General features: G+C 40.2%; 1 protein-coding gene across 1 annotated transcript in view; it reads right to left on the bottom strand.

The window, feature by feature from the left end:
- The window catches only part of reps2 (RALBP1 associated Eps domain containing 2), a 132788-nt gene that overhangs the window by 95740 nt on the left and 10745 nt on the right, over nucleotides 1–26303 (bottom strand). Inside the window, exon 2 of the mRNA XM_033032735.1 lies at nucleotides 19774–19897. Coding sequence (XP_032888626.1) covers nucleotides 19774–19897 — 124 coding nt within the window. The remainder of the gene's footprint in view (nucleotides 1–19773; nucleotides 19898–26303) is intronic.

The following is a 26303-nucleotide window of genomic DNA, read 5'->3' as shown; positions in this document are numbered from 1 at the left end:
AAATGACGAGTTTGTTTGATCAAGTTGTTGACATCTGCTCTTTGCCTCTGGGTTGCTAGCAATCTTTAGAAAGAATCTAAAGGATCAACAGCTTGAAATCACAAGCATGTGTTTCTGTTGTTGGCCGGAGTTGCAGAAACTTAATATCTTCCTTTCGAGTAATAATAACATATGCAATTTTTTAGACCTTCATTCTGGGCCTTAGAAATGTAATGACAGAGCAACTACAATCCATGAACTCTCATTAACTGAATGACTTATTCAATAGCCCAAAATACGCATAGTGAATTTTAAAAACTGATTAATTAAATTGGGAGGTCAAGAAGGAGCTGCAGCTAAAATAGAAAAGAGCAGGTTCCATGCCACCTGCCTTTGAAAGACTTGCAAGAGGGACATAAACTAAATTTGCGACAGAGTTTTCAAGAGAGCAAACAAAAGGCAAAGAGAGTGCAGCTCCCATCATTCATGAAAAGGTACGGCTGTTGGCTGGGAAGCAAAACAAACTTTCTAGCACCAATGTGCAGGGTGATGGAAATATATTCACTGAAACCTATGTCACCTAAAGAGGGTGGGTGCAGCATGGATACATGGATGCTACATGGATAGGACAGGTTTGGTGGGATATGGACCAAGAGCAGGCAGGTGGGACTAGTGTAGCTGGGACATGTTGGCTGGTGTGGGCAGGTTGGGCCAACGGGCCTGTTTCCACACTATATCGCTCTATGATTCTCTGACTCTATGTAACAGTGATTTCCAAAAAATTTCACACAAGGTTAACAGGGACTGTGTGCAAATTCTGCAAAGCAGAATTTATAATTTTTCAGACCAGGCCACTAATAGCAATTTAATCTACCAATCGGACAAAAAGCATGGATTCTCAAACATTTCAGAAATACTTACAGTTATAAATGTTATAAATAGAAGTTATCCTTTCTCCTCTTCCCTTCCCTCCCTCTCTTCCCTTCTTCCCTCTATCCCTTCTCTCCTTCCCTCTCTCACTTCTCTCCTTCTCTCCCTCCCTTCTCTCCTTCCCTCCCTCCCTCCCTCCCTCCTTCCTCTCTCTCTTTTCCCTTCTCTCCTTCCCTCTCTCCCTTCTTTCTCTCCCTCTCTCTCTTTTCCTCCCTCCATTCTTTCTCTCCTTTCCTCTCTCCCTTCTTTCTCTACTTCCCTCACTCCCCTCTCTCTTTCCTCCCTTCTCCCCCTCCCTCCCTCCCTTCTCTCCTTCCCTCCCACACACGAAACACACAGACAACTAACACAGACAGACAGACAGACAGACAGACAGACAGACAGACAGACAGACAGACAGACAGACAGACAGACACACACACACACACACACACACACCCCTCCCCTCCAAGTTATAATGGGGTAGAAGCCCAAAGGGTAGGATTGGCTGAAACCCAAAATGTAATGCCTGGACGGCTTTTTCGCCAATAGTTATTGGTTAGCCAGGATGTAGTTAATTAAATTACTTTTTTTTCATTTCATAGTCACTAAAACAAGTGGTATTGTAATGTGTACTTTTCAGAGGTGATCTACACATTTTCTTTGTTACTTGTAGGCTTACATGTCTGCAATTTTATATTAAAATGTAGCTTAGATCTGTTTGGTCCATTAACTCGCAGGCACTTTTTAAGCGCACATTTTGATTACTTTCCATTCTACCATAGAGGTATAAAGTCTATAATAGACTTTATTTGTATTTCTATGATTCTACAGCCCTTGGCTGGGAACCTGGGGCTCACCAAAATTGTTCCCAATTGGGCCCCGCACCTCCTAAGGCCGGCCCTGCTTCCTTCAATTGGCAGGGTGGAAGCAGGTGTAGTCATGGGGGAAAGTGTTTGGTTGTGGGTTGATAAAAATTCTACTCATTGTTTAATTACAAATACAATTCACTGGGTTAATCTATTCTCTATCTGCCAAAAACTGGATAGCTAGGACATTCTTCAGCCATGTGATTGCTGGGGTTTTGTAGTATGATTGCATTATGCATTGATGAAATTTGCCATTAGCTACTCTACAGCCCAGTAATGGATTAAATGAATAACAGAGCAATCAGACCTGCATTGATACCATGGTAGAATCTTGCCACCATGTAGAATTGTGTTGATTACGCTGAAAAATTGAGCATTAATTGGGAATGAAATAGCTGCTAGAGACATCATTCCATTCTGAATAGCCTTGCGATTAGAAAACATGTCTGATCTTCAGCAGTTGTGGTATTGCTAGAACCATCACAAAGCAAACTTTGATCTGGTTGAGAACTTTAAACAAAGTTGTTGTTTCAAACTATATAACATCTGACTCAAACCTGACAAACTCCCAGCAAATAAATGTGAACATTACAATTTAACCTCTGAGGAGATTAATTCTGTATGAGTAATATGACACCACAGACTGATATGCAAGCCAACACACTTTCAACAAGGAGAGAGTGGGGAGAGATTAGTGGAAATAATGTTATAAGCACATTATGTGAGCAATTTCCTAACAATAGGAACTGTACTACAACTATATTACCCATACGCACACTAGCCATTCAAAAGTAACATTAAAGATTAGATTTATTTAAGGCACTCTCCCTGTGGAATAAATGATCATAAATTGGACATTTTTGTGTAATAATCTCGTCAGCGGAGTACAGCAGAGATCAGTGGAAGAGATTCAGCAAAGAGAAGGCATGCAATATGTCAAAGGTTTTGAGAGGAGTTCGTTTAGTGTGTATTGACTTGAATTAAAACTGCAACTGGACTGACGCCATTTATTCATTTGCTCCACTGAAGAACTGAAAAAGGCTGATTCTTCTCTCATGGCTGCCAAACACATTTTGTTGCAATGTAAGGGTTATTCTAAGAGAAAGATATAGTAAATACTAAATTCCGCTGGAGAACTCTAATACAAAATAGATACTCAATAAAATAGAATTATGCCAGGGGGAATATCTAAGGGAAGAAGTTCTTTAATTTAAAAAAAAGTGATGTTTTTAAATTTAGGCTCAGGCTGGTATAAATCAATCACAAAACCCTTGCTTTAATTGGCCAATGTTAACAGCTACCAGAGACAACAGCTTATCAAAGATTCCCTACTCCATCACTCAGGTTGTGAGGAAAGCAAAGCCAAAGGCTGCAAGCATAGGTCAATCACCATCAAATTCAGTCTGGGGATTTAGGAGAAAACTCTTCCTCCAAAGAGCAGTTAGGAATTGGAACTCCTCACCAGTTGGAATGGTTGAGGTAAATGTCGCAGATGAAGTTAAGACCCACGTAGATGAATATAGGAGGGAAAAGCTAACAGAAGTAAATACTCAGTCCTGACCCAAAACATCATCTGTCATTCCGTCTGCAGATCATAAGATCATAAAGATCATGAGGGATAGGAGTAGAATTAGGCCATTCGGTCCATCAACTCTACTCCGCCATTCAATCATGACTGATCTATCTCTCCCTCATAACCCCATTCTCCTGCCTTCTCCCCATAACCTCCGACACCTGTACTAATCAAGAATCTATCTTTCTCTGTCTTAAATATATCCACTGTCCTGGCCTCCACAGCCTTCTGTGGTAAAGAATTCCACAGATTCACCACCCTCTGACCAAAGAAATTCCTCATCTTCCTAAAAGAACGTTCTTTAATTCTAATGCTATGACCTCTAGTCCTAGACTGTCCCACTAGTGGGAGTCATGCTCCATGACTTGCTAAGTTCCTCTAATACTTTATTTTTTGCTCAAGATTTCAGCATCTGCAGTCTCTTGACTCTCCAGAAGCAAATACTGACAGGATTAGATTCTGAGGGATAGGTGAAGACTAGTGTGGATGTAATTCCATTAGAGCAGAATTTCCCAGCTTTCTCACCAATTTTTCTGGTAATACATTTTGATTAAATCTTAGTTCCTCCTCAGTAGACACCAATTCTCCAATATAATTCGCAGGTTCGTGAGGACAAACAAGAAGTCATTGTATTTTTCTCTTTGATTTAAGTCCTCAATTTAAGATTAAATGTTCAAGTGATGTCAATCCCAAACATTTTACTTAACAATGGAAATGCTCAAAATAATGTCTTTATTCTAGGCAGGCAAGCCTGGTCATCATGGCTCCAAGGATTGGAATCATATTCTCAGTCAATGAGTTAGTCCCAAGTGCAGGTTTGTTTGTAGCCCGGAGAGTGTGACACGACTCATGTGCTATCAGTATCATTTTAAACAAATGACTGTGATTCAAAAACACACTTCATGCATTTGAACTGACCCACAGGAGTTCATCAGTATATTCCTTTGGTGGTTCTCTTTGCCCTTCATTGAAGATTCTTGATGCATTTGTGGTAGAGGAAGAAGCCCATGAACAGCAATAAACGTAATGATCACAACATCTGTTGGTTGAAGGCTAAATGTATACTAAGGTTCCAAGAGAACTGCTTTACGCTTCTCCAAAATAAGATAATGGGATTTTTCTCATGCTTCATCATCTCATGCTTAGGACAATGTGTACGACGCTCCCTTTGAACATCACTGGTCTGCCAGTCTGATGGTCTCAATCCGAAACGTCACCTATTCCTTTTCTCCAAAGATGCTGAGTAACTCCGCTGAGTTACTTCGGCATTTTGTGTCTATCTTCGGTGTAAACTAGCATCTGCATTTCATTCTTGCACTAGTCTGCCAGTATTGATTATCTTCTCATTTTTCTGAACTGGAACTCTACATGATTCCATGATTTTCTATTTAAGAGGTAACAGTGCTATCACTACATCAAGGCCAAAAAAAATTAAATTAAATTGAATTCTATAATTTTCTTTTCCCTGAATCATAGACCAACTGATGAACTTTTAAGCCTTGGGAAATTACTACTCCCCGTGGATTGCACCTGGCCTCAAGAAAAGAAAATGAATGTCCAAAATGGGAATGCATCAGATCAAATGGCTAGTCAATTACAATGTCCCCCAAATCAAACACCAAACATTGCAACCCCTGGAAACCTGCAACAAACAGAAAATGATGGATACTCTCGGAAGCTCTCAGGCAATATCTCAGGAAAGATCAAAGTGCTAAAATTAACTCTTTCTTCCTCACAGATGCTGCAAAAGCAAATTGCCTCATTTATTGTATTGATGGCTTGTCCATTGGAGTCAAGTGTCATATATACTAACAATTAAATTCTTACCTGTAGTAGCATAACAGGCCTTTAACACAATACACATATATATATAATAAACAAAATTCAATGAATTAATAACCCCAATAACCTCATTGGAAATTAAGTTTAAAAGGTGGTTTGAGAACGACTCCTGTTTACCTGTTCTTGAAAGTGCTGCTTTGTGAACTGCATATTTACTGAAAGTCTCAATATCTGGTAGAGTTCCGTTTGTGCAAATATAGGTGTAGAATACACAAATTCAGGATATATGATGCCTATTCTGTCCGTGTGCCATCTACTTTGTTGTTCTCACATTGATTAATGACTGTCAGTTTGCAATCGGAAATGCTTTCCAATGCTAAGAACATTGAGTTCATTCATTCAAAGGAAACTTGGTAATTCAAGGTGTGCTCTAATTTACCCTTAACTGGACAAATCACAAGTCCCAACTCTATCACCATAACCTGGCAAATTAAATAATGTTTACAAATTGTGTAGCAAGACATCGCAGAGTACAGCCTGCAGCATGTGTAGGTTCTGGAACATCTGCAGAAAAGACTTATTAGCAAAAGTTTCAGGAACGAGGGGCTTATTTGCATGGTAAGTCTAGAGAAACTGGAGTTGTTCTCCTTAATGCACAAAAAGTTGAGGAGATAGAGGTTTAAAACCAGTGAGAAGTGTTAATGAAAAACACTGTTCCCATTGGTGGAAGGTCATTTATCAAAAGGGCACAGTCAGGTGTCAGGCAAAATGAACCAAAAGGACTTGTTTTAAAATAAAGACCTGGCCAATAACTTAGCATCTGAAAGTTGTGACGGCACATTCAATCATGGCTGCATAAAACAGATATTATCAGTTCTTAAAGTTAAAAGCATTGCAATATGAGAAGGAAGGGCTAGTGAATGGACTTACCATATTGCAGCGGTTATGGGAGATGGGATGGGGAGATGGCCAGCTACTTCGCAGTTATGGGGGAGGAGCTGCATTTCTCTGATAGAAAACAGACACCGAAGAAGGACTTTTTGTGCTGTTATGATTGAAATGCTCCAAATTTTGACAGACAACAAATTGCATGCCTTTTGTTTTAAAGGAAAGGGAAAATGGTGTTCAATGCAATTGCAGAGGTTTGGCATCTGGTCATACATTTCTTATCTGAGTCAGGAAGGTGTGGTTTTGAATGAGGAGATTGTAATTTCAAGTGCCATTCTAGAGACCTCAACACTGAACGTTTTGTGCAGTACCAAGGGAGTACTCCCTGTTTTCGGCATTGATATAAGAGCTTCAGCCTGGCTTACTCCACCCTATCCCATGGCAATTCCTCTCAAGGAACAATATTTAACTTATCATTCAACGAGATTCAGGTCACAAACTGTTCTTTATTGCATTGTTCTTTGTGGGGCCTTGCTGCATACAAATTGCCAACTATACCTGGAAGCAGATATGATATTGGCATTTAAGAGGCTTTTAGATAGACATGTGAATATGAAGGGACATGGAGCTTGTGCAGGCAGAAGGGATTAGTTTATGTAGGCATCATGTTTGGCATAGACATGGTGGAGCAAAGGGCCTGTTCTTGTTCTGTACTCATCTATGCACTTTATAGAATAACTGTGCTTGAGCATAGTGCTTATTATAAAATGCTTTGTGATATATTGAGACAGTGATAGGTGACATAACTGAAAATCAGTCTTGGTACAACATTCACATCCATGTATTTTCTGTCTAAAGATCCCTTGTGACTAGTGACTAGTGGGGTACCGCAAGGCTCAGTGCTGGGACCCAGCTATTTACAATATATATTAATGATCTGGATGAGGGAATTGAAGGCAATATCTCCAAGTTTGCGGATGACACTAAGCTGGGGGGCAGTGTTAGCTGTGAGGAGGATGCTAGGAGACTGCAAGGTGACTTGGATAGGCTGGGTGAGTGGGCAAATGTTTGGCAGATGCAGTATAATGTGGATAAATGTGAGGTTATCCATTTTGGTGGCAAAAACAGGAAAGCAGACTACTATCTAAATGGTGGCCGACTAGGAAAAGGGGAGATGCAGCGAGACCTGGGTGTCATGGTACACCAGTCATTGAAAGTAGGCATGCAGGTGCAGCAGGCAGTGAAGAAAGCGAATGGTATGTTATCTTTCATAGCAAAAGGATTTGAGTATAGGAGCAGGGAGGTTCTACTGCAGTTGTACAGGGTCTTGGTGAGACCACACCTGGAGTATTGCGTACAGTTTTGGTCTCCAAATCTGAGGAAGGACATTATTGCCCTAGAGGGAGTGCAGAGAAGGTTCACCAGACTGATTCCTGGGATGTCAGGACTGTCATGAAGAAAGACTGGATAGACTTGGTTTATACTCTCTAGAATTTAGGAGATTGAGAGGGGATCTTATAGAAACTTATAAAATTCTTAAGGGGTTGGACAGGCTAGATGCAGGAAGATTGCTCCCAATGTTGGGGAAGTCCAGGACAAGGGGTCACAGCTTAAGGATAAGGGGGAAATCCTTTAAAACCGAGATGAGAAGAACTTTTTTCACACAGAGAGTGGTGAATCTCTGGAACTCTCTGCCACAGAGGGTAGTCGAGGCCAGTTCATTGGCTATATTTAAGAGAGAGTTAAATGTGGCCCTTGTGGCTAAGGGGATCAGAGGGTATGGAGAGAAGGCAGGTACGGGATACTGAGTTGGATAATCAGCCATGATCATATTGAATGGCGGTGCAGGCTCGAAGGGCCGAATGGCCTACTCCTGCACCTAATTTCTATGTTTCTATGTTTCTATGTATGGAACAAGTAGATTGCAAAACAACTTTCAACTTTAAATGTACTTCCCAATTAATTTTAATTTATCTCAACCCATCAATCCTAACAAAATTATGTTCAGATTTAATCAACAATAATACAATCACGTTAAATGTAATTTGGAGAAATGACGGAAGTACACTTGATGGAAACTATATTCTATCTGATCTGATTTATATCTATTATCAATAGCCCCAAAGCATCACTATATGTAAATTTATCATTGGAACAGCCTTCAGCCAGTGAAAATTGAATAAGGAAATAAACTATTTTTCTATACACATGCACTAAAACATCCTGTCCTTACAGGTTACAGATTATTTCTCTACAGGAGAAATTTTTATTTTAAATTGTATATAGATTTTAAATAAACTTGATAAATAGAATGCTACAGCAGTGGAAAAAGTAATAAATCTCTCCAATCAAGAGGAAAGGCGCAAGTGATTCAACTTCATCACTCAAGAACTTTATAATCAGCTTTATCTTTGTGACAATCAATCAAACCCCTCAGTTGGCTGCATCATATCCTGCATGTGCATTGCTTATCACGAGTAGAACCATCCTGAACACCAGTAAATAATTATAAACATAAGTTAGTTGGGCTATGGGTAAAATGAAACAAATTAATTCTGTTCATCCTGTACAAGATTGCTATTAAAGTGGTACGAAAGAGATCCTCGCCTTCTGTATGCCTTGGGATGGAATACAAGTGGCTGATTCACAAAGTAACTGAGTTATTATATTGGAGCTATTTTGAGCATCCTACTGACCAAGCAGTTATACTGGATAACCTATTAATCAAGGGTAAATGGAAGATCTAGCAAATGTTCAGTCAGTTTGATCAAGTCCATTAAACGCAAGGTCTCATGCTGCAGCACAACAATGCTACTTGTTTCCTTTTGTCAGCCACAACCCAAAAATAAACAGTTGCAAAAAAACCCAAAAGAGCCGTCTACGGATAACAAAACTATTCATTGCATGTGTCAAAATATTTTCAAGTAATTTAAATTTAACTTCCTACAATTGCTCTTGGCTGGCCATTTACCGGCATAATTTTAACAAAGGGTCCTTGTGTTAATAGTGATTGATTGCTCCATGCCCATTACTGAAAGACAAGAATGCCATAAAATGGAATTGATTTTCCCTTTCAGAGCCATATTGACATGGGAACACATACTTTACCAAAGTCAGCTTCTGACGAGGTACATGGCTTTACCAGGAAGTTATTCTGCTCAACAATGTAAAACATAGTATTCGAAACAGAACAGCAGCACCAAAAAAAATAGATTGTTGTTCATGAAGAGTATTAGTATTATATTTTCCTCAAATCTAAGCAACATGAAAATAATATTTCTTTAGGCTGCTCTTGGATAGATGTGGAGATTGGGAAAAGGAGTGGTGAGGATGAAACCAAATTTAGGACTTCCAACTTAAGGATCACCGAAAAGTTAGTTCTGGGTTAACACTACATATTCACTGAATGGGAAGCAAGAGCGACAAAGGAAGGTTGCTGAAGATGGGTGAAGCATAAACAATGGGACCGACCAATTAGGCTGAACAGATGGATCGAGGGTAAATTCTATTTAATTCAGTGCAATAAATGTGAAACAATCTTAGCATCAATACTGATGCTATATTTGAAGTGCAACCACACCTCGAATATCATACCTTCACACCACAAGTAAAATAAACTGTGACATTGGAAACTGTTTTGCTTTTTCTGGAGAATATGAAAAAGAAAAAAAACATTGCCTGCAGGAGTCTCACAGAATTTGTTATTCCAGTTAAAGCATCACACTGATCCTGGAAGAACTGCAGGTTAATCCTGCAAGTGTTGTTTTCTCTTTGCAGTAACAGAAAAAAAGAAAATTACACTATGTCCCCTCAGCCACATTGATATAGATTGTGAACAGATAGGGCCGAGGATCTGTGATATCCACAAGTCATTCTGTCAACCAGAGAAAGATCCATCTCCTCCCATTCTTAGTTTTCTAACTTAACTGCATTTCAATCCACATTTGAGTGTTACCCTAAATTCTATGTGTCTAGCCTTATTCACCAGCCTTCAATGTGAAAACATCTCAAAGGCTTTTTGAAAATTCAAATACACCGCAGCCATTGGTTCTCTCTCATCTACTGTGCAGGATACATTCTCAAAGAACTCCAATAGATAAGGCAAATATGATCTAATTTCAATAAAGTCTAGATGTTTCCTCTCAATGACACTATTATTTGCTATATTACATCCTTTTTTTTTATAGATCCAGCATTTTCTCTCTATCATAAACTAATATGCTGGCCATTCCCTATGTTTATGCCATCCTTTCTAAAATAATGTTACAATGGCTACCCTGCAATCTACAGGAACAACTCCAGAATTGACAGAACTTTGGAAGATGATAATCAGAGTCTCCATTACCTTGTTTGCAATCTCCTGCAAAACTCTAGTATGCTGATCCATGAGAATCCAGGATTTACAGACTCATTAACTTTACCAGTATTTCTTTTTAAATCTTCACTAACTCCTCTTATTTCCTCACTTGCACTGCACGTTTAGTTCTCCATTATTTCTGGGAAGTTCTTTTTATTGCTCATCACAGTTGCTCAATTCCTCTGCCAGTTCATTATTCTCCATTATAAATTCCTCCATCTGTAAAATAACCATATTTGCATTCATCGATGGTTTATTTTGTATATATCTATAGAACTTTTTCTATAGCTTTGTAGAAATGGCCTTTATTAAAATCTAATAATGTGCACTTTAACCACTGTGATTTTTTTCTATTACAAATCTCAAATTGTGGAGTACAGAGGCAAATAAATAAATGATGGGTCTTTGTCCCAAACATTGTGGAGGGCACTGTATTTTTAACCCTCTGGCCCAAGAAAAGTACTGTTAACTTTTGAGAAATTTTGTTCTTAGATGTTCAGATATTGCACATATCCTTAATGTTCATGTAATTCACAGATAATTTAACACACTCCCCAGCATCCACAAAACATTCTAGTTATGCTGAATTTCTGTGTACATAACATCTATCATGGATCAATATCTATCTCTGACTTTATAAAATATTGAGTTTATGGACCAAATATACTGCACTTAATACGTTCAGCTTGGCTAAGTATTTATACCCACTTCTGCTGAGGTATTCAGAATTGCAGGAAAGGTTTGTGTGTGCAATGTGCCTCAGCATTTATTTTCTTTGTGATTTTGTGCACCTGAGAACATCCAGCTGGATGAGTTTTCCAAAGTACAGCATTAATTCTGCAGTGCAGAGAGAAATTGATAAGTAAATATACAGCGTGCAGTTCCATGAATGTGACATAAGATTATGATGCTGGTAACATCACAAGCATATTGGAGGGTGAAGCTTTCAGTATATTTAGTTTTTCACTTTTCAGTTACATTCCGTGGATCACACTCACATTTCCATGAACATACTTCACTTCATCCCTAATCCTTCGCCATTCTATTATGAAATATAATCTTCAAAAGGTTCAGTAACCAGTATAATATCTATTTTGAAAGTTGCATTAAACTGTATAAGTTTAAAGCAAAAATATTCTACTTGCTCCAATTCCTACATAATACAAATACTAAATTTGTAAATTGAAAAAACTTGATGATCGATGTTTTTGAATAAACAATTCTGTTTCTCCCCTGGCAAATATCTTTTGTTGTGCTAATAATTAGATGCAACTACAATTAGAAAGAACTCCCATCCATTGCTGGTCAATTTTAAATGCTCTCAGAGATGGTAACGACACATGTTCTCAGGCCACAATGTTTAAGAAGGAACTGCAGATGCTGGAAAATCAAAGGTAGACAAAAATGCTGGAGAAACTCAGCGGGTGAGGCAGCATCTATTGAGCGAAGGAAATAGGCAACGTTTCGGGTCAAAATCCTTCTTCAGACTGATGTGAGGGTAGGGGGGGTGGGGGCGGGAAGAAGAAAGTTCACCTGCACCTCCTTCAACCTCATCTATTGCATCCGCTGCGATCGCTTCGCCGAACACCTCCGCTCGGTTCGCAATAACCAACCTGATCTCCCGGTAGCTCAGCACTTCAACTCCCCTCCCATTCCAAATCCAACCTTTCTGTCCTGGGCTTCCTCCATGGCCAGAGTGAGGACCACTGTAAATTGGAGGGGCAGCACCTCATATTTCGCTAGGGCAGTTTGCACCCCAGCGGTATGAGCATTGACTTCTCTAATTTCAGGTAGTCCCTATTTTCTCCTCCCCTTCTCAGCTCTCCCTCATCCCACTGGCTCCAACTCTTCCTTTCTTCTACAAGCCCCCCCCCCCCCCCACCCGACCCTCACATCAGTCTGAAGAAGGGTTTCGACCCGAAACGTTGCCTATTTCCTTCACTCCATAGATGCTGCCTCACCCGCTGAGTTTCTCCAGCATTTTTGTCTACCTTCTCAGGCCACAATATTCATTTTGGTGAAGGTGTTTCCATAGTCCCATTCATTAAATGGGTATAGTATTTGAAAGTACAGACAAAGAAGAAATGTTAATGTCAAAGGAGAATAGAGCGACATTTGAATGACAGTTTGGATCATACGATACGATAAAACTTTATTCAGCCCCGGAGGGAAATTGGTCTCCCGCCAGTCACAACGCACAAGATACACAAATATCATGTGGTTCCCACATGTCTGTTACCCATGTAGGGGAGTGTATTTCATAATTCTGACCTTCTGTAGAAACTCAGAAACCTTGGTGAACAGCTGCAATGGATAGTTTACAACTGCAGCCACAATGCACCAATGGTGGAAGGAATTAATGTTTGGCATAGTAATTGAGGTGTGATTCAAGTGGGCAGTTGAACCCTGGATTATGTCAAGCTTTGGGGGTTGTTGGAGCTGCCCACTTTCAGAAGTGGAGCATATTCAGTCAAGAACCTAAATTATGCCCTGTAGATAGCGGAAAGGCTATTAATAGTCGGGATTGGTGGTATTTGTCACATGTAAAATTAATTGCAAGTAAATTTTAGATCCAAAAGAAAAAACTTATTTTCTTCAATATCTGAAAAAAATGGACATATATTTCCTAAAAGGAATGTTGCTTATAATCTATAGCTATATGGTCAAACATCAAGCAGGCCGCACCTCTATTCGTTAGAGTTTAGAAGAATGAGAGGTGAACATACTGAAATTCTTTGGGGCCCAACAGGGAAGTACGTTTCCTCTGACTGAGGAGACTCAAACCCGTTTCAACAAAAGATGATAGATTAATCAGGACTGAAAAGAGGAAATATGTATTTTCTTGGAAGATGGTGCATATTTGAAAATGTCTACCCTGAAGGGTTGTGGATGTGTTATAGATATCTGGATATAAGAAGAATCAAGGAATACAGGAATGGAACAGGAAAATGGTGTTGAGGTTGTAAATGAACCATGAGCTTGTTACCCAAGGGGCCAAATGGCCTATTCACACTTCTATTTCTCGTGTTCTTACGTTATTTGCAAAACAAGAGGAAATTGAAGATCAAGATAGACTCCCTTAAAAGATAATTAAGTGTTACAGTGAGGTAATAATAATGCAATGGCAAAATCCCATCTGAGCTCCATAACTACAAACCTTACACCCACAAGGTCATGATGCAAATCTATAATTATTGAGATAAATTATAACATTTGAAATGGTAATGTTTTTGTTAGTGCTTCCATGGCAACATTTATTTTCCCAATTTGGGAGAAAATCTCTAGAAATGCTTAAACCACTGTGTACTCAATGTACTCTTATGGAACAAAATAATTGTGGACATTTATAATTGTGGACAATAATAAATGACGGACATTTAACATTGGTTATGTTGAAAAATTTGCGGTGACCTTAATGAGGTTGCGACTAGTTCCCAGAATGCGGGGACTCCTCACGACCATGAAGGCAACTCCCCGGCAACCACCCGCGAACATGTGGTGACCATGAGGCGACTGCATAATCTCCTATAGTCGCCTAAAAAGTCGCCTAAGTGGGACAGGCCCATAACACCACACAGAATGGGGAGGAGGGGAAGAAATAAAAGAGAAACAAAAAATTTGAACATGCCCAATGACTTACCGTTCATTCCCATTTGTATGGGAAAATAACAGAATCCCAACCAGGAGAGTCAATAGAAAGGCACTGAGAAAATAATGACTTTCAAAATGGAAAGTCGTGCATGACCAACCACAGTGGATTTGTTGAACAGTAATATGGAAATTAGAAAAGGTTCATTGTGCAATTGTGTGCAATTGATCTAGATTTCGATGAACAGCCTCCTATTGAGGTGTTACTGAATAGATTAATGAATAAGGTCAGAGCACATGGAGTCAGAGGACAAGAAAAATAAGGGTCTCGACCTGAAACATCACCCATTCCTTCTCTCCAGAGACACTGCTTGTCCCACTGAGTTACTCCAGCGTTTTGTGTCCACCTAAAAAGAATGAATTGTCAGCTTGTGCCACATAATGCAGAGCACAGGGAATAATGTAGCTATTCAGGAGTGGCAAATGGTGGAAAGTAGGGTTATCAATTGTGACACCATTCGTATGTTGTTCGACATTGAATATCAATATATAATCAGGATTCAATACATAAGTTACAAGTTTGTGAATGGCAAACATTGGTTGGGTGAGGAAGCCCCGGCAAGATTGATCAATAATGAGAATGATTTCAACAAACATTAGAAAGATGTAAATCAACAGGCAGAATGAAAGCCAATTGAGCGCAAGATAGTGAACGCAGCACAGGAACAGGCCATTCAGCCCACAATTCAGCAGAACAAGATGCAATTGAACTAATTTCTACTGCCTGCACAGGACGCATATCCCTCCATTCGCTGCATATCCATGTGCCTATTTAAACCCGTAGTAAATGCCACTATCCTTTCTGTCAACACCTTTATCACTGGCAGCAGGTTCCAGCCACCCACCACTCTCGGTGCAAAAAAAACTTATCCCACACATTTATTTTACACTTTGCTCCTCTCACTTTAAAGCTATGCCTAGACTTTGACAGTTCCACCCTGGAAATATGTTATGACTGTCTACCCTATTTATGATTCTCAGAATTTTTCAACAGGAACACAATCCGTTTGTCCAGCCTCCCCTAGTATTCTCTAAACCATGCAGCATTCTGATAACTTCTGCACTCTCTTCAAAGTCTCCAAATCCTTCCTGTAAAGGGACGACCAGAACTACACACATTATTGGACCCCAAGAAAGGGAGTTTGTGGAGTGCTTCCGAGATGGATTCTTAGAGCAGCTTGTACTGGAGCCTACCAGGGAGAAGACAATTCTGGACTTAGTGTTGTGTAATGAACCGGATTGGATAAGGGAAATCGAGGTAAAGGAGGAAGTGACCATAATATGATAAGTTTTAAGGGTCAGCTCGGGGTGAGTTCCCCACCATGGCTAACATGTAATCCCGTGCTACCTGCTCCATGGCCAGATAGTCGGCGACTAAACCGTCTCCCCCACCTGGTGTGCCAGGTGAGGAGGGGACTGTGGACCCTCAGCAGGACCAAAAACAAGACATGTCAAAGGGCGGATGAGCTTCTAGTGAGCCAACGGCCATCCACATTTCAGTAGAAGTTACGATCACTGTCGTACATAGCATTGTAAGGAATGATGATAAAGTGCACACACCAAAATCCTATACTTCTAGTGGCGGATGTCCGCAGGAACTGGAGATGTGTGGTGTGTCCATCACCGTTACCGTTGGGAACCAGCACCACTGTGTTGCTAATGTTTTCAACGATGATGACTGATGATTTAATCTACAATTTGCGAGGGAGAAGGGTAAATTGGAAGTGTCAGTATTACAGTTGAACAAAGGGGACTATGGAGCCATTAGGGAGGAGCTGGCCAAAGCTGCCCTAACAGGGATGACAGTGGAACAACAATGCCAGATATTTCTGGGAATAATACAGAAGGTGCAGGATCAGTTCATTCCAAAGAGGAAGAAAGATTCTAAGTGGAGTAAGGGGCGACCGTGGCTGACAAGGGAAGTCAAGGACAGTATAAAAATAAAAGAGAAATATAACATAGCAAAGATGAGCAGGAAGCCAGAGGATTGGGAAACTTTTAAAGAGCTACAGAAGATAACTAAAAAGGCAATACAGGGAGAAAAGATGAGGTACGAAGGTAAGCTAGCCAAGAATATAAAGGAGGATAGTAAAAGCTTCTTTAGGTATGTGATGAGGAAAAAATTAGTTAATCCAAATGTGGGTCCCTTGAAGACAGAAACAGGTGAATTTATTATGGGGGAACAAGGTGAGCAAGGGGAACAGCAGATGAGTTGAACAGGTACTTTGGATCTGTCTTCACTAAGGAAGACACAAACAATCTCCCAGATGTACTAGCAGCCAGAGGACCTAGGGTGACGGTGGAACTGAAGGAAATTCATATTAGGTAGGAAATGGTGTTGGGTAGACTGATGGGACTGAAGGTTGATAAATCCCCAGGACCTGATGGTCTGCATCCCAGGGTACTTAAGGAAGTGGGTCTAGAAATCGTGGACACATTGGTAATCATTTTCCAATGTTCTATAGGTTCAGGATCAGTTCCTGTGGATTGGAGGGTAGCTAATGTTATCCCACTTTTTAAGAAAGGCGGGAGAGAAAACGGGGAAATAGACCAGTTAGCCTGACATCGGTGGTGGGGAAGATGCTGGAGTCAATTATTGGGGTATTGGGGTTAGGGTACTGACATAGATGGAAAATTGGTTGCCAGACAGGAAACAAAGAGTAGGGATTAACGGGTCCCTTTCAGAATGGCAGGCAGTGACTAGTGGGGTACCGCAAGGCTCGGTGCTAGGACCGCAGCTATTTACAATATACATTAATGGTTTAGATGAAGGGATTAAAAGTAACATTAGCAAATGTGCAGATGACACAAAGCTGGGTGGCAGTGTGAACTGTGAGGAGGATGCTATGAGGATGCAGGGTGACTTGGACAGGTTGGGTGAGTGGGCAGATGCATGGCAGATGCAGTTTAATGTGGTTAAATGTGAGCTTATCCACTTTGGTGGCAAAAACAGGAAGGCAGATTACTAACTGAATGGTGCCAAGTTGGGAAAAGGGGAAGTACAATGAGATCTGGGGGTCCTTGTTCATCAGTCATTGAAAGTAAGCAGGCAGGTACAGCAGGCAGTGAAAAAAGCTAATGGCAAGTTGGCCTTCATAACAAGAGCAGTTGAGTATAGGAGCAAAGAAGTCCTTCTGCAGTTGTACAGGGCCCTAGTGAGACCGCACCTGGAGTATTGTGTGCAGTTTTTTGGTCTCCAAAATTGAGGGACATTCTTGCTATTGAGGGTGTGTAGCGTAGGTTCACAAAGTTAATTCCCGGGATGGCAGGACTGTCATATGTTGATAGAATGGAGCAACTGGGTTTGTATACACTGCAATTTAGGATGAGAGGGAATCTTATTGAAACATATAAGATTATTAAGGGATTGGACACGCTATAGGCAGGAAGGAGTCCAGAACCAGAGGCCACAGATTAAGAATAAGGGGTAGGCCATTTAGAACGGAAATTAGGAAAAACGTTTTCACCCAGAGTTGTGAATCTGTGGAATTCTCAGGATGCTGTCAAGAGAGAGTTAGATAGAGCTCTTAAAGATAGCGGAGTCAAGGGATATGGGGAGAAGGCAGGAACGAGGTACTGATTGTGGATGATCAGCCATGATCACAGTGAATGGCGCTGTTGGATCGAAGGACCGAATGGCCTACTCCTGCACCTTTTGTCTATTATCTATTGTCTAAATGCAGCTGAACCAAAGTCATATAAACTTGCACATGCTATCTTTACGACATTATCTATTTGTGTTGCCAGTTTCAGCGAGCTATGGAATTGGACTGCAAGATCCCTCTGCACATCAATGCTGCTAAGAGTCAAGCAACTAACTGTATACATTCCCCTTACACTTGTCCTCCGAAAGTGCAACAGTTTAAACCTTCTTGGGTTAATCTCAATCTGCCATTTCTGTACCTGGGTTGCTGATCTATATCCCGTGCTATACCCTTCTTCAGACTGAATCCTGGATGATACGTTTACTAATCACCCAAGTACATACAGTTAATAAAGCATTCCTCAAGGAATACTAATGGAATTTTGAGGAATTCAAGTGAAAGGTACATTAAAGATATCAAAACACACTTGACATTTTTTACTCCTGTGACTACTAAATTAAAGGACCGATCCATTGGAAAGAGTTCAAACACGATGTGTAGGAGTGGTGTTGGAAATGTGAGGATCGATCGATCGGTCCGTCCGTCCGTCCGTCCGTCCGTCCATCCATCCATCCATCCATCCATCCATCCATCCATCCATCCATCCATCCATCCATCCATCCATCCATCTATCTAGTTACTTTGTTGAAGGGAGAAGACTGAAGGGTGCTCTATTGGGGTCTTTAAAGGATGTTAAAATAGAATCAGGAAATAGTCAGCAAGTCAAAGGGCCGAATGGCCTACTCTTGCGTCTATTGTCTGTTGTCTAATCTGAGGAGAGAAAACTGGAGTTAGTATTCATATCTGTACATTACCTTTCACCTGAATGGTGTTCTGCATTTCTGTTTGCCTTTCATATTTTTTTTCAGCTGCAGTATTTTATTTTTAATAGGATTCTTGCTTGAAGGAGTGAAACTGGGGATAAACTTGGAGGAAATGTGCCCATTCCTGACTTATTACAGCCTAGCTTGAACAGGTGATCACCACATTCCTTCTCTCCAGAGGTCGCGCTGAGTTACTCCAGCTTTGTTGCTATTAACGTCAAAGTCTGTAACTTTAACTTCAGGTTAAAAAAAGTGATTAAAGTAGTTTACCAAAGATAAATAGAGGGTAAGGTTAAATAAATAAAACTAGTTCTAGTAAGGTGTGAAATATTACAGGGAGTAGGCAGGATAATTGGGTTGAGAGGGAAAGATAGATCAGCCATGATTGAACTTGATGGACCGAATGGCCTATTTAGACTTGATGAACCGAACGGCCTATTCTACTTCTATGACATGAAATCTAGATGCAATCTTTCTTTTCATACAATGTAGCAGTTGTTTACAAGATATCACAGATTGGGACCACATCACCTACTGGATACAACAATCAATGATACAAAAAGAAAAGCTAATAATTACATCCTTATCTCATCTCCGAAACATGTGCTCAGACAAACGAAATTAGACTTGCAGTGTACCATAGAATAGATGCAAAATCAAATAGTTTATCAAGCTCGTCCAGATATTGGGACAAAGTTGTAGTTCAAACATCAAGGCAATGATGCTTGTTTAAACCAGTTCACAGACGAAAGTTCACAGAACTGAAAAGTTGACAGTTTCTTTGTATTTAATTTTGTGTATTTACGTGGGAAATTGACACAGTGAGAACTGACATCATTCTTAGATATAGAATTTGCAGTTCCTTCCTACACGTTTTGACCACATTCTTATATCACCTTGATTTCAGACCTGCAACAGATAACCCTTAACTCCTCATTACCAAGGATAACAAACTGTAATATCATGGTCCCATAAATATGAACATTAATTTGGATTATGTATTGGACAATGATCACAATATTTTTTACAGGAGCATTTTCGTCAATTTAAAATCATTGACATTTTTCCCAAACAGCTTGAAGCCTACATCTTTCAGCAACATGTGTAATTTTCAGATTGTAATTCGGTATTAAGAGACTCATGAAGATTTAGCATTTCTAATTTGCTCTCATGTTAACATATATAATGTTATTTTGAAAAGCATTGCTGTTCATTTCTTTTCAACATATCTATTAGTGTGTAACATTCAAAATTTAGAACATCTATACAACTTAACATTAAAAGTAGCACTGTAACTTACCACAGTTAATGCTTTCGAGGTGTATCGGAAGGCCAGATTGGGCTGCAGCTATTAGTTTCAGCGCAATGTAAAACTGGCCACGACCAAAATAACCCAATTTCTTTGCACCACAAAGGTTCATGATCTGTAAGGACCAAACAATATTTTTTTAAATGAATGATATGGATGAGAACTCCACACACAAAAGAAATTTGCAAAGTTTTGCAAATAACATTTTGATTTGCATTACAACTAATCCCAAACAGCCATATAGCAGGAAAAAATAAAGAGGATTAAAGATTTTAAAAATGCAGTAATAAAGATGGAGTAGCAATGAAATAATGAACTAAATTACTTTGACGTTCAACATTTTCTTACTCCATATTACGTTTTAATCAAAATGTGTAAGAAGAAACTGCAGATGCTGGTTTAACCTGAAGATAGACACAAAATACTGGTGTAACTTAGCGGGATAGGCAGCATCTCTGGAGAGAAGGAATGGGTGACGTTTCGGGTCTGAAGAAGGGTGTCAACCCGAAACATCATCCATTCCTTCTCTCCAGAGATGCTGCCTGTCCTGCTGAGTTACTCCAGCATTTTGTATCTACAGTGCCTTCCATAATGATTGGAACAAAGACACATCATTTATTTATTTGCTTCTGTGCTCCATTATTTGAGATTTGTAATAGAAAATAAATCACATGTGGTTAAAGTGCACATTGTCAGATTTTATTAAAGGCCATTTTTATACATTTTGGTTTCACGATGTAGAAATTAAAGCTGTGTTTATTCATAGTTCCCCCCCCCCCCCCCCCCCCCCCCCCCCCCCCCCATTTCAGGGCACCATAATGTTTGGGACACATGGCTTCACAGGTGTTTGTAATTGCTCAGGTGTGTTTAAATGCCTCCTTAATGTAGGTATAAGAGAGCTCTCAGCGCCTAGTCTTTCCTCCAGTCTTTCCATCACCTTTGGAAACTTTTATCGCTCTTTATCAACACGAGGACCAAAGTTGTGCCAATGAAAGTCAAAGAAGCCATTATGAGACTGGGAAACTAGAATAAAATTATTAGACTTACCAAAATCAACTGTTTGGAACATTAAGAAGAAAGTGAGTACTGGTGAGCTTATTAATCGGAAAGGGATTTGCAGCCCAAGTACGACTGATGACAGAAGAATTCTATAATAAAGAGAAATCGCCAAACACCTGTCCGACAGATCAGAAACACTCTTCAGTAATCAGGTGTGGATTTGTCAATGACCACTGTCTGCAGAAGACTTCATGAACAGAAACACAGAGGCTACAATGCAAGATGCAAACCACTGGTTAGCCGCAAAAATTTGCAGTGTGCTGGTGAAAGACACTTACAAATTCCATGAGGACTTTGGCAGGATCAATGAGATCTTCGCGGCCATTTCCATCCATACTATCTGGTGGTGGGGGGAGGGGGGAGGGGGGAGGGGGGGGGGACCCAGAGCCATACAGAGATCAAAATTGAACTCAGGTTCCTGGAACTATGAAGAAGCAGCAGTGTTTAATATTTTCAAACCACTTTCGCAACTGAATTTTTAATATTTATATATTTTTTAATATTTACTTGAATTTACGTATTTTGAATCCCAAACTCATATTGATTGCATCTATTTCATTCTTATCAACTATTATCTGTTCTAAATATGAATCTGACAACAGATAATTAATCTGACAACAGATATGCCAATACATTGTCAGCATGGAACAGGTTTCCCAGCTCTATTAACTCTTGACAATTATTCCCCTTCCCCTCCCCTTCCCAGCTCTCCCACAGCCTACTGTCTCCGCCTCTTCCTTTCTCCTTCCCGCACCCCCCCTCCCACCACCTCCACATCAGTCTGAAGAAGGGTCTCGACCCGAAACGTCACCTATTTCCTTCGCCCCATAGATGCTGCCTCACCCACTGAGTTTCTCCCGCATTTTGGTCTAGAGACATAGAAACATAGAAAATAGGTGCAGGAGTAGGCCATTCGGCCCTTCGAGCCTGCACCGCCATTCAATATGATCATGGTTGATCATCCAACTCAGTATCCTGTACCTGCCTTCTCTCCATACCCTCTGATACCTTTAGCCACAAGGGCCACATCTAACTCCCTCTTAAATATAGCCAATGAACTGGCCTGAACTACCTTCTGTGGCAGAGAATTCCAGAGATTCGCCACTCTCTGTGTGAAAAATGTTTTTCTCATCTTGGTCCTAAAAGATTTCCCCCTTATCCTTAAACTGTGGCCCCTTGTTCTGGACTTCCCCAACATCGGAAACAATTTTCCTGCATCTAGCCTGTCCAACCCCTTAAGAATTTTGTAAGTTTCTATAAGATCCCCCCTCAATCTTCTAAATTCTAGCGAGTACAAGCCGAGTCTATTCAGTCTTTCTTCATATGAAAGTCCTAACATCCCAGGAATCAGTCTGGTGAACCTTCTCTGTACTCCCTCTATGGCAAGAATGTCTTTCCTCAGATTAGGAGACCAAAACTGTACACAATACTCCAGGTGTGGTCTCACCAAGACCCTGTACAACAGCAGTAGAACCTCCCTGCTCTTATACGCAAATCCTTTTGCTATGAATGCTAACATACCATTCGCTTTCTTCACTGCCTGCTGCAACTGCATGCCTACTTTCAATGACTGGTGTACCATGACACCCAGGTCTCGTTGCATCTCCCCTTTTCCTAATCGGCCACCATTCAGATAATAGTCTACTTTCCTGTCTTTGCCACCAAAGTGGATAACCTCACATTTATCCACATTATACTGCATCTGCCGTGCATTTGCCCACTCACCCAGCCTATCCAAGTCACCTTGCAGCCTCCTAGCATCCTCCTCACAGCTAACACTGCCCCCCAGCTTCGTGTGATCCACAAACTTGAAGATGTTGCATTCCATTCCCTCGTCCAAATCATTAATATATATTGTAAATAGCTGGGGTCCCAGCACTGAGCCTTGCGGTACCCCACTAGTCACTGCCTGCCATTCTGAAAAGGACCCGTTTACTCCTACTCTTTGCTTCCTGTCTGCCAGCCAGTTTTCTATCCACGTCAATACTGAACCCCCAATACCGTGTGCTTTAAGTTTGTATACTAATCTCTTATGTGGGACCTTGTCGAATGCCTTCTGAAAGTCCAGATATAACACATCCACTGGTTCTCCCTTATCCACTCTACTAGTTACATCCTCGAAAAATTCTATAAGATTCGTCAGACATGATTTACCTTTCGTAAATCCATGCTGACTTTGTCCAATGATTTCACCACTTTCCAAATGTGCTGCTATCCCATCTTTAATAACTGACTCTAGCAGTTTCCCCACTACCGATGTTAGACTAACTGGTCTGTAATTCCCCGTTTTCTCTCTCCCTCCCTTTTTAAAAAGTGTGGTTGCATTAGCTACCCTCCAATCCTTCGATTTACCTTCGATTTTTCCAGCTTCTGCAGTTCTTTCTTGAACAATTACATTGAATGTGTTTGTCACCATTTTTTCAGCCTCACCCTGCTGGATTGCCCAATGCACAAGGATAATTTTCACTAGACAGCTATGATGCAGTGGTTAAGAGCTATTATGAAAACTACTGTGTTGCACAATAACCAGTGGAACAAACACTAATGGTTTATAATTGCACAAATGTAATGTGATAAAATTAATTCAACCAAATATTCAGAGTACACATTTTAAGGGCTGGTGAACATTAAATAAAGAATTTCCTCAGATGGTGGTGACAGCTTTAAGGAAAGGGAATGCCGGAGGTTCAAGAAATATAGTTCAAATCTAATCAATTCAACAAACCTTTCAAAATGAATCAAGACAGACAACGAGATCAATCAATGTTATATTTGCATAAATTTTCCTTCAATTGGAACCAATAAGAAAATATTGTTTTTCTCCACAGGAAAGAAAAAATCTACTCCACGTGTTTTTTTATTTAAATAACATGGACAACACAATTATTTTAAAAAATAGCAAGGAAACAACAAGACTTGTATTTCAAAAGAGTATTCAGCATAGCAAAATGTCCCTGGTTGATTCATAAAAATACATTCAAACATTGGGATAGATGAGAGGTACAAGTGTTTTAATAAGAGGAAAGACAGATGGAGATGCTTAGAGAATAATCCCAGGACCCAGACAATTGAAGGCATTCCTTGGTTACTTGCCCAGCTCATCAAGATCCTTCTGTAATTCTTGATAAACATCTTCACTATTTACGATATCAGCTATTTTGGTGTCATCTGCACACTTACTAATCATATATTGTACATTCTCATGCAAATGGTTGATAATAGATGACAAACAGCAATGGGCACAACACCAATGCCTGAGGCATACCATTAGTCACAGACCTCCATTCTGAAAAACAACCTTTCATCACCACCCTCAGCTTCCTTTCACAAAGCCAAATCTAGTTCTCCCTGAAACTCATACGACTTAACCTTCCAGAACAGCTTACCAAGTGGACCTTATGAAAGGACTTGCAGAAATTCATATAGACTATATCTATGGCCTTCCCTCATCAACCTTCTTGGTTACCTATTCATTAAAACTAAATCAACTTGAGACACAATTTTCCACACATAAAACCATGCTGACTATCCCTAATCAGTTGAGTCTGAAGAAGGGTCTCGACCCGAAACATCACCCATTCCTTCTCTCTAGAGATGCTGCCTATCTCGCTGTGTTACTCCAGCATTTTGTGTCTACCTATCCCTAATCAACCCTTCTTTCTAAATGTATGTGTATGTTATTGCTCAGAATCCTTTCCAGTAACATTCCTACCAAACTTATTAGGCTTGTTGGTCTATAGTTCACAGATTTTTCTTTGCAGCCCTTTTTAAATGGAGGCATAACATTAACCACCCTCCAGTCTTCCAGCACTTCACCCGTGTCTAACGAAGATTCATGCATCACAGCCAGGACTTCTGCAATTTCTTCTCTGGCTTACCATGGAGTCCTTGGTATATGTCTGATCAGGTCCAGGAGATTTATCCACCTTCACACATCTTAAGGCGTTCAGCACCTCTTTGACTGCAGCACGGATCGTCTTAAAATCATTTCCAATAACTTTCCCAAGTTCCCTAGCCTTCAGATATTTCTCCGCAGTAAAAATAGAAAAGAAATATTCATTGAGGACCTTGCTCATCTCCTGCGATAATGTTTTGTGGCAAGTCTGGAGTGAATGTTGATAATAAAAACACACGAAGAAACAAATAATGGACATGGCTTGCTTTATCTTGTAAGTAATGCATATAGCTACATTGGAGAGGTTGAGACCAGTTTTCAGCTGCTATGCCTGAAGAATGTGATTAGGCATCAGATAGCAAAAAGCCTGACACACCCACTATATCATCTTAAATTCTATAGAAACCAAGATCACAGCTTTCTACTGCCAATTATTAAGGTCATAACCACTAGACGTTGCTACAAACAAGCTGCAATTTACAATTTACATAACATATGATGATATGATACTAGTTAATGATACTGATGCATTGCATAAAATATCTCAAATTCCTACTCAGAAGTACTTGGGCAGAATTATGGTGATGTTACTTAACTACCTCAACTTTTGGAATAACAAAAGCTGTGATTTTTTCCCCAGTTTTCCCCCAGTTTTTCCAGTGGGGTGACGCCTGTATGGTCGTGAGTAGTGGCCCAAAGAGTCGTACCTTTTTCTGGTCGCCGCTGGATTTTCAACATTTTGAAAAATTTTGGCGACCTGCTGCGACTATGACGGGTGCCGGCAAGTCGCCAAAAAAATCGCGTAAGTGAGACAGGCCCTTTACTGAAACTTAGAACTGCAGAGAAACCTGTGGATCAAAGAATCAGTAGATCCTGCAGACCTGAAGTTCTAGTAAAATAAGGAAATTTAATTGGGGTTTATAAAATAAAGAAGGGATGGGTTATATCTATTTAAATTGGTTAGTGTAAATCAGGGACTCAAATATTTACCCTCTTACAGAGGAACAATGACCTTTAAGACAATTTGCTACATTGGGCAATGAATTTAAATTTGATACAAGTACTCAAACTGAAAGTCGATATTCCATTTGTATCAGATAATGCAACTTAAAAAAAAATAAAAAATAAGGTGATGTGATGGCCAGAGTCTCCCGGAACCAAAGCAATGCACTGGGGCCCCTACACTTGTAGTTTCTTTATGCCGAATCAAATATGCCGTCATGCACTTGCTATGTTCTTCTCCGTTTTCATGTTCTACAATAACATTCTACAATACATAGATTAGCATGGGGCCCCTATGCTCGTGGGGCCCCGGGGAACTGCCCAGCATGCCCATGCGTTAAGACGGCCCTGCCTGGAACTCATATTAAATGAGAAATTTCATTGTCGTTCATTATGCTTCTGGTATGTTCGATTTTTCCCCCATCTTTATGCATTCCTTCAGGAGAGTCTTTTCACCTCAAGCCTTTGTCAATTACTCCACCCATTTGTCAAGCACCTCACCTCAGCATTTCCATCACAGATGCTGCCTGATCCGCTGTTCCTCCAGCACTTTGTTTTTATTCAG

Source organism: Amblyraja radiata, chromosome 14, assembly GCF_010909765.2.
Source record: "Amblyraja radiata isolate CabotCenter1 chromosome 14, sAmbRad1.1.pri, whole genome shotgun sequence".
NCBI lineage: Eukaryota > Metazoa > Chordata > Chondrichthyes > Rajiformes > Rajidae > Amblyraja > Amblyraja radiata.
Note: the sequence above shows the minus strand (reverse complement) of the source record. Positions and strands in the feature narration are given on the sequence as shown.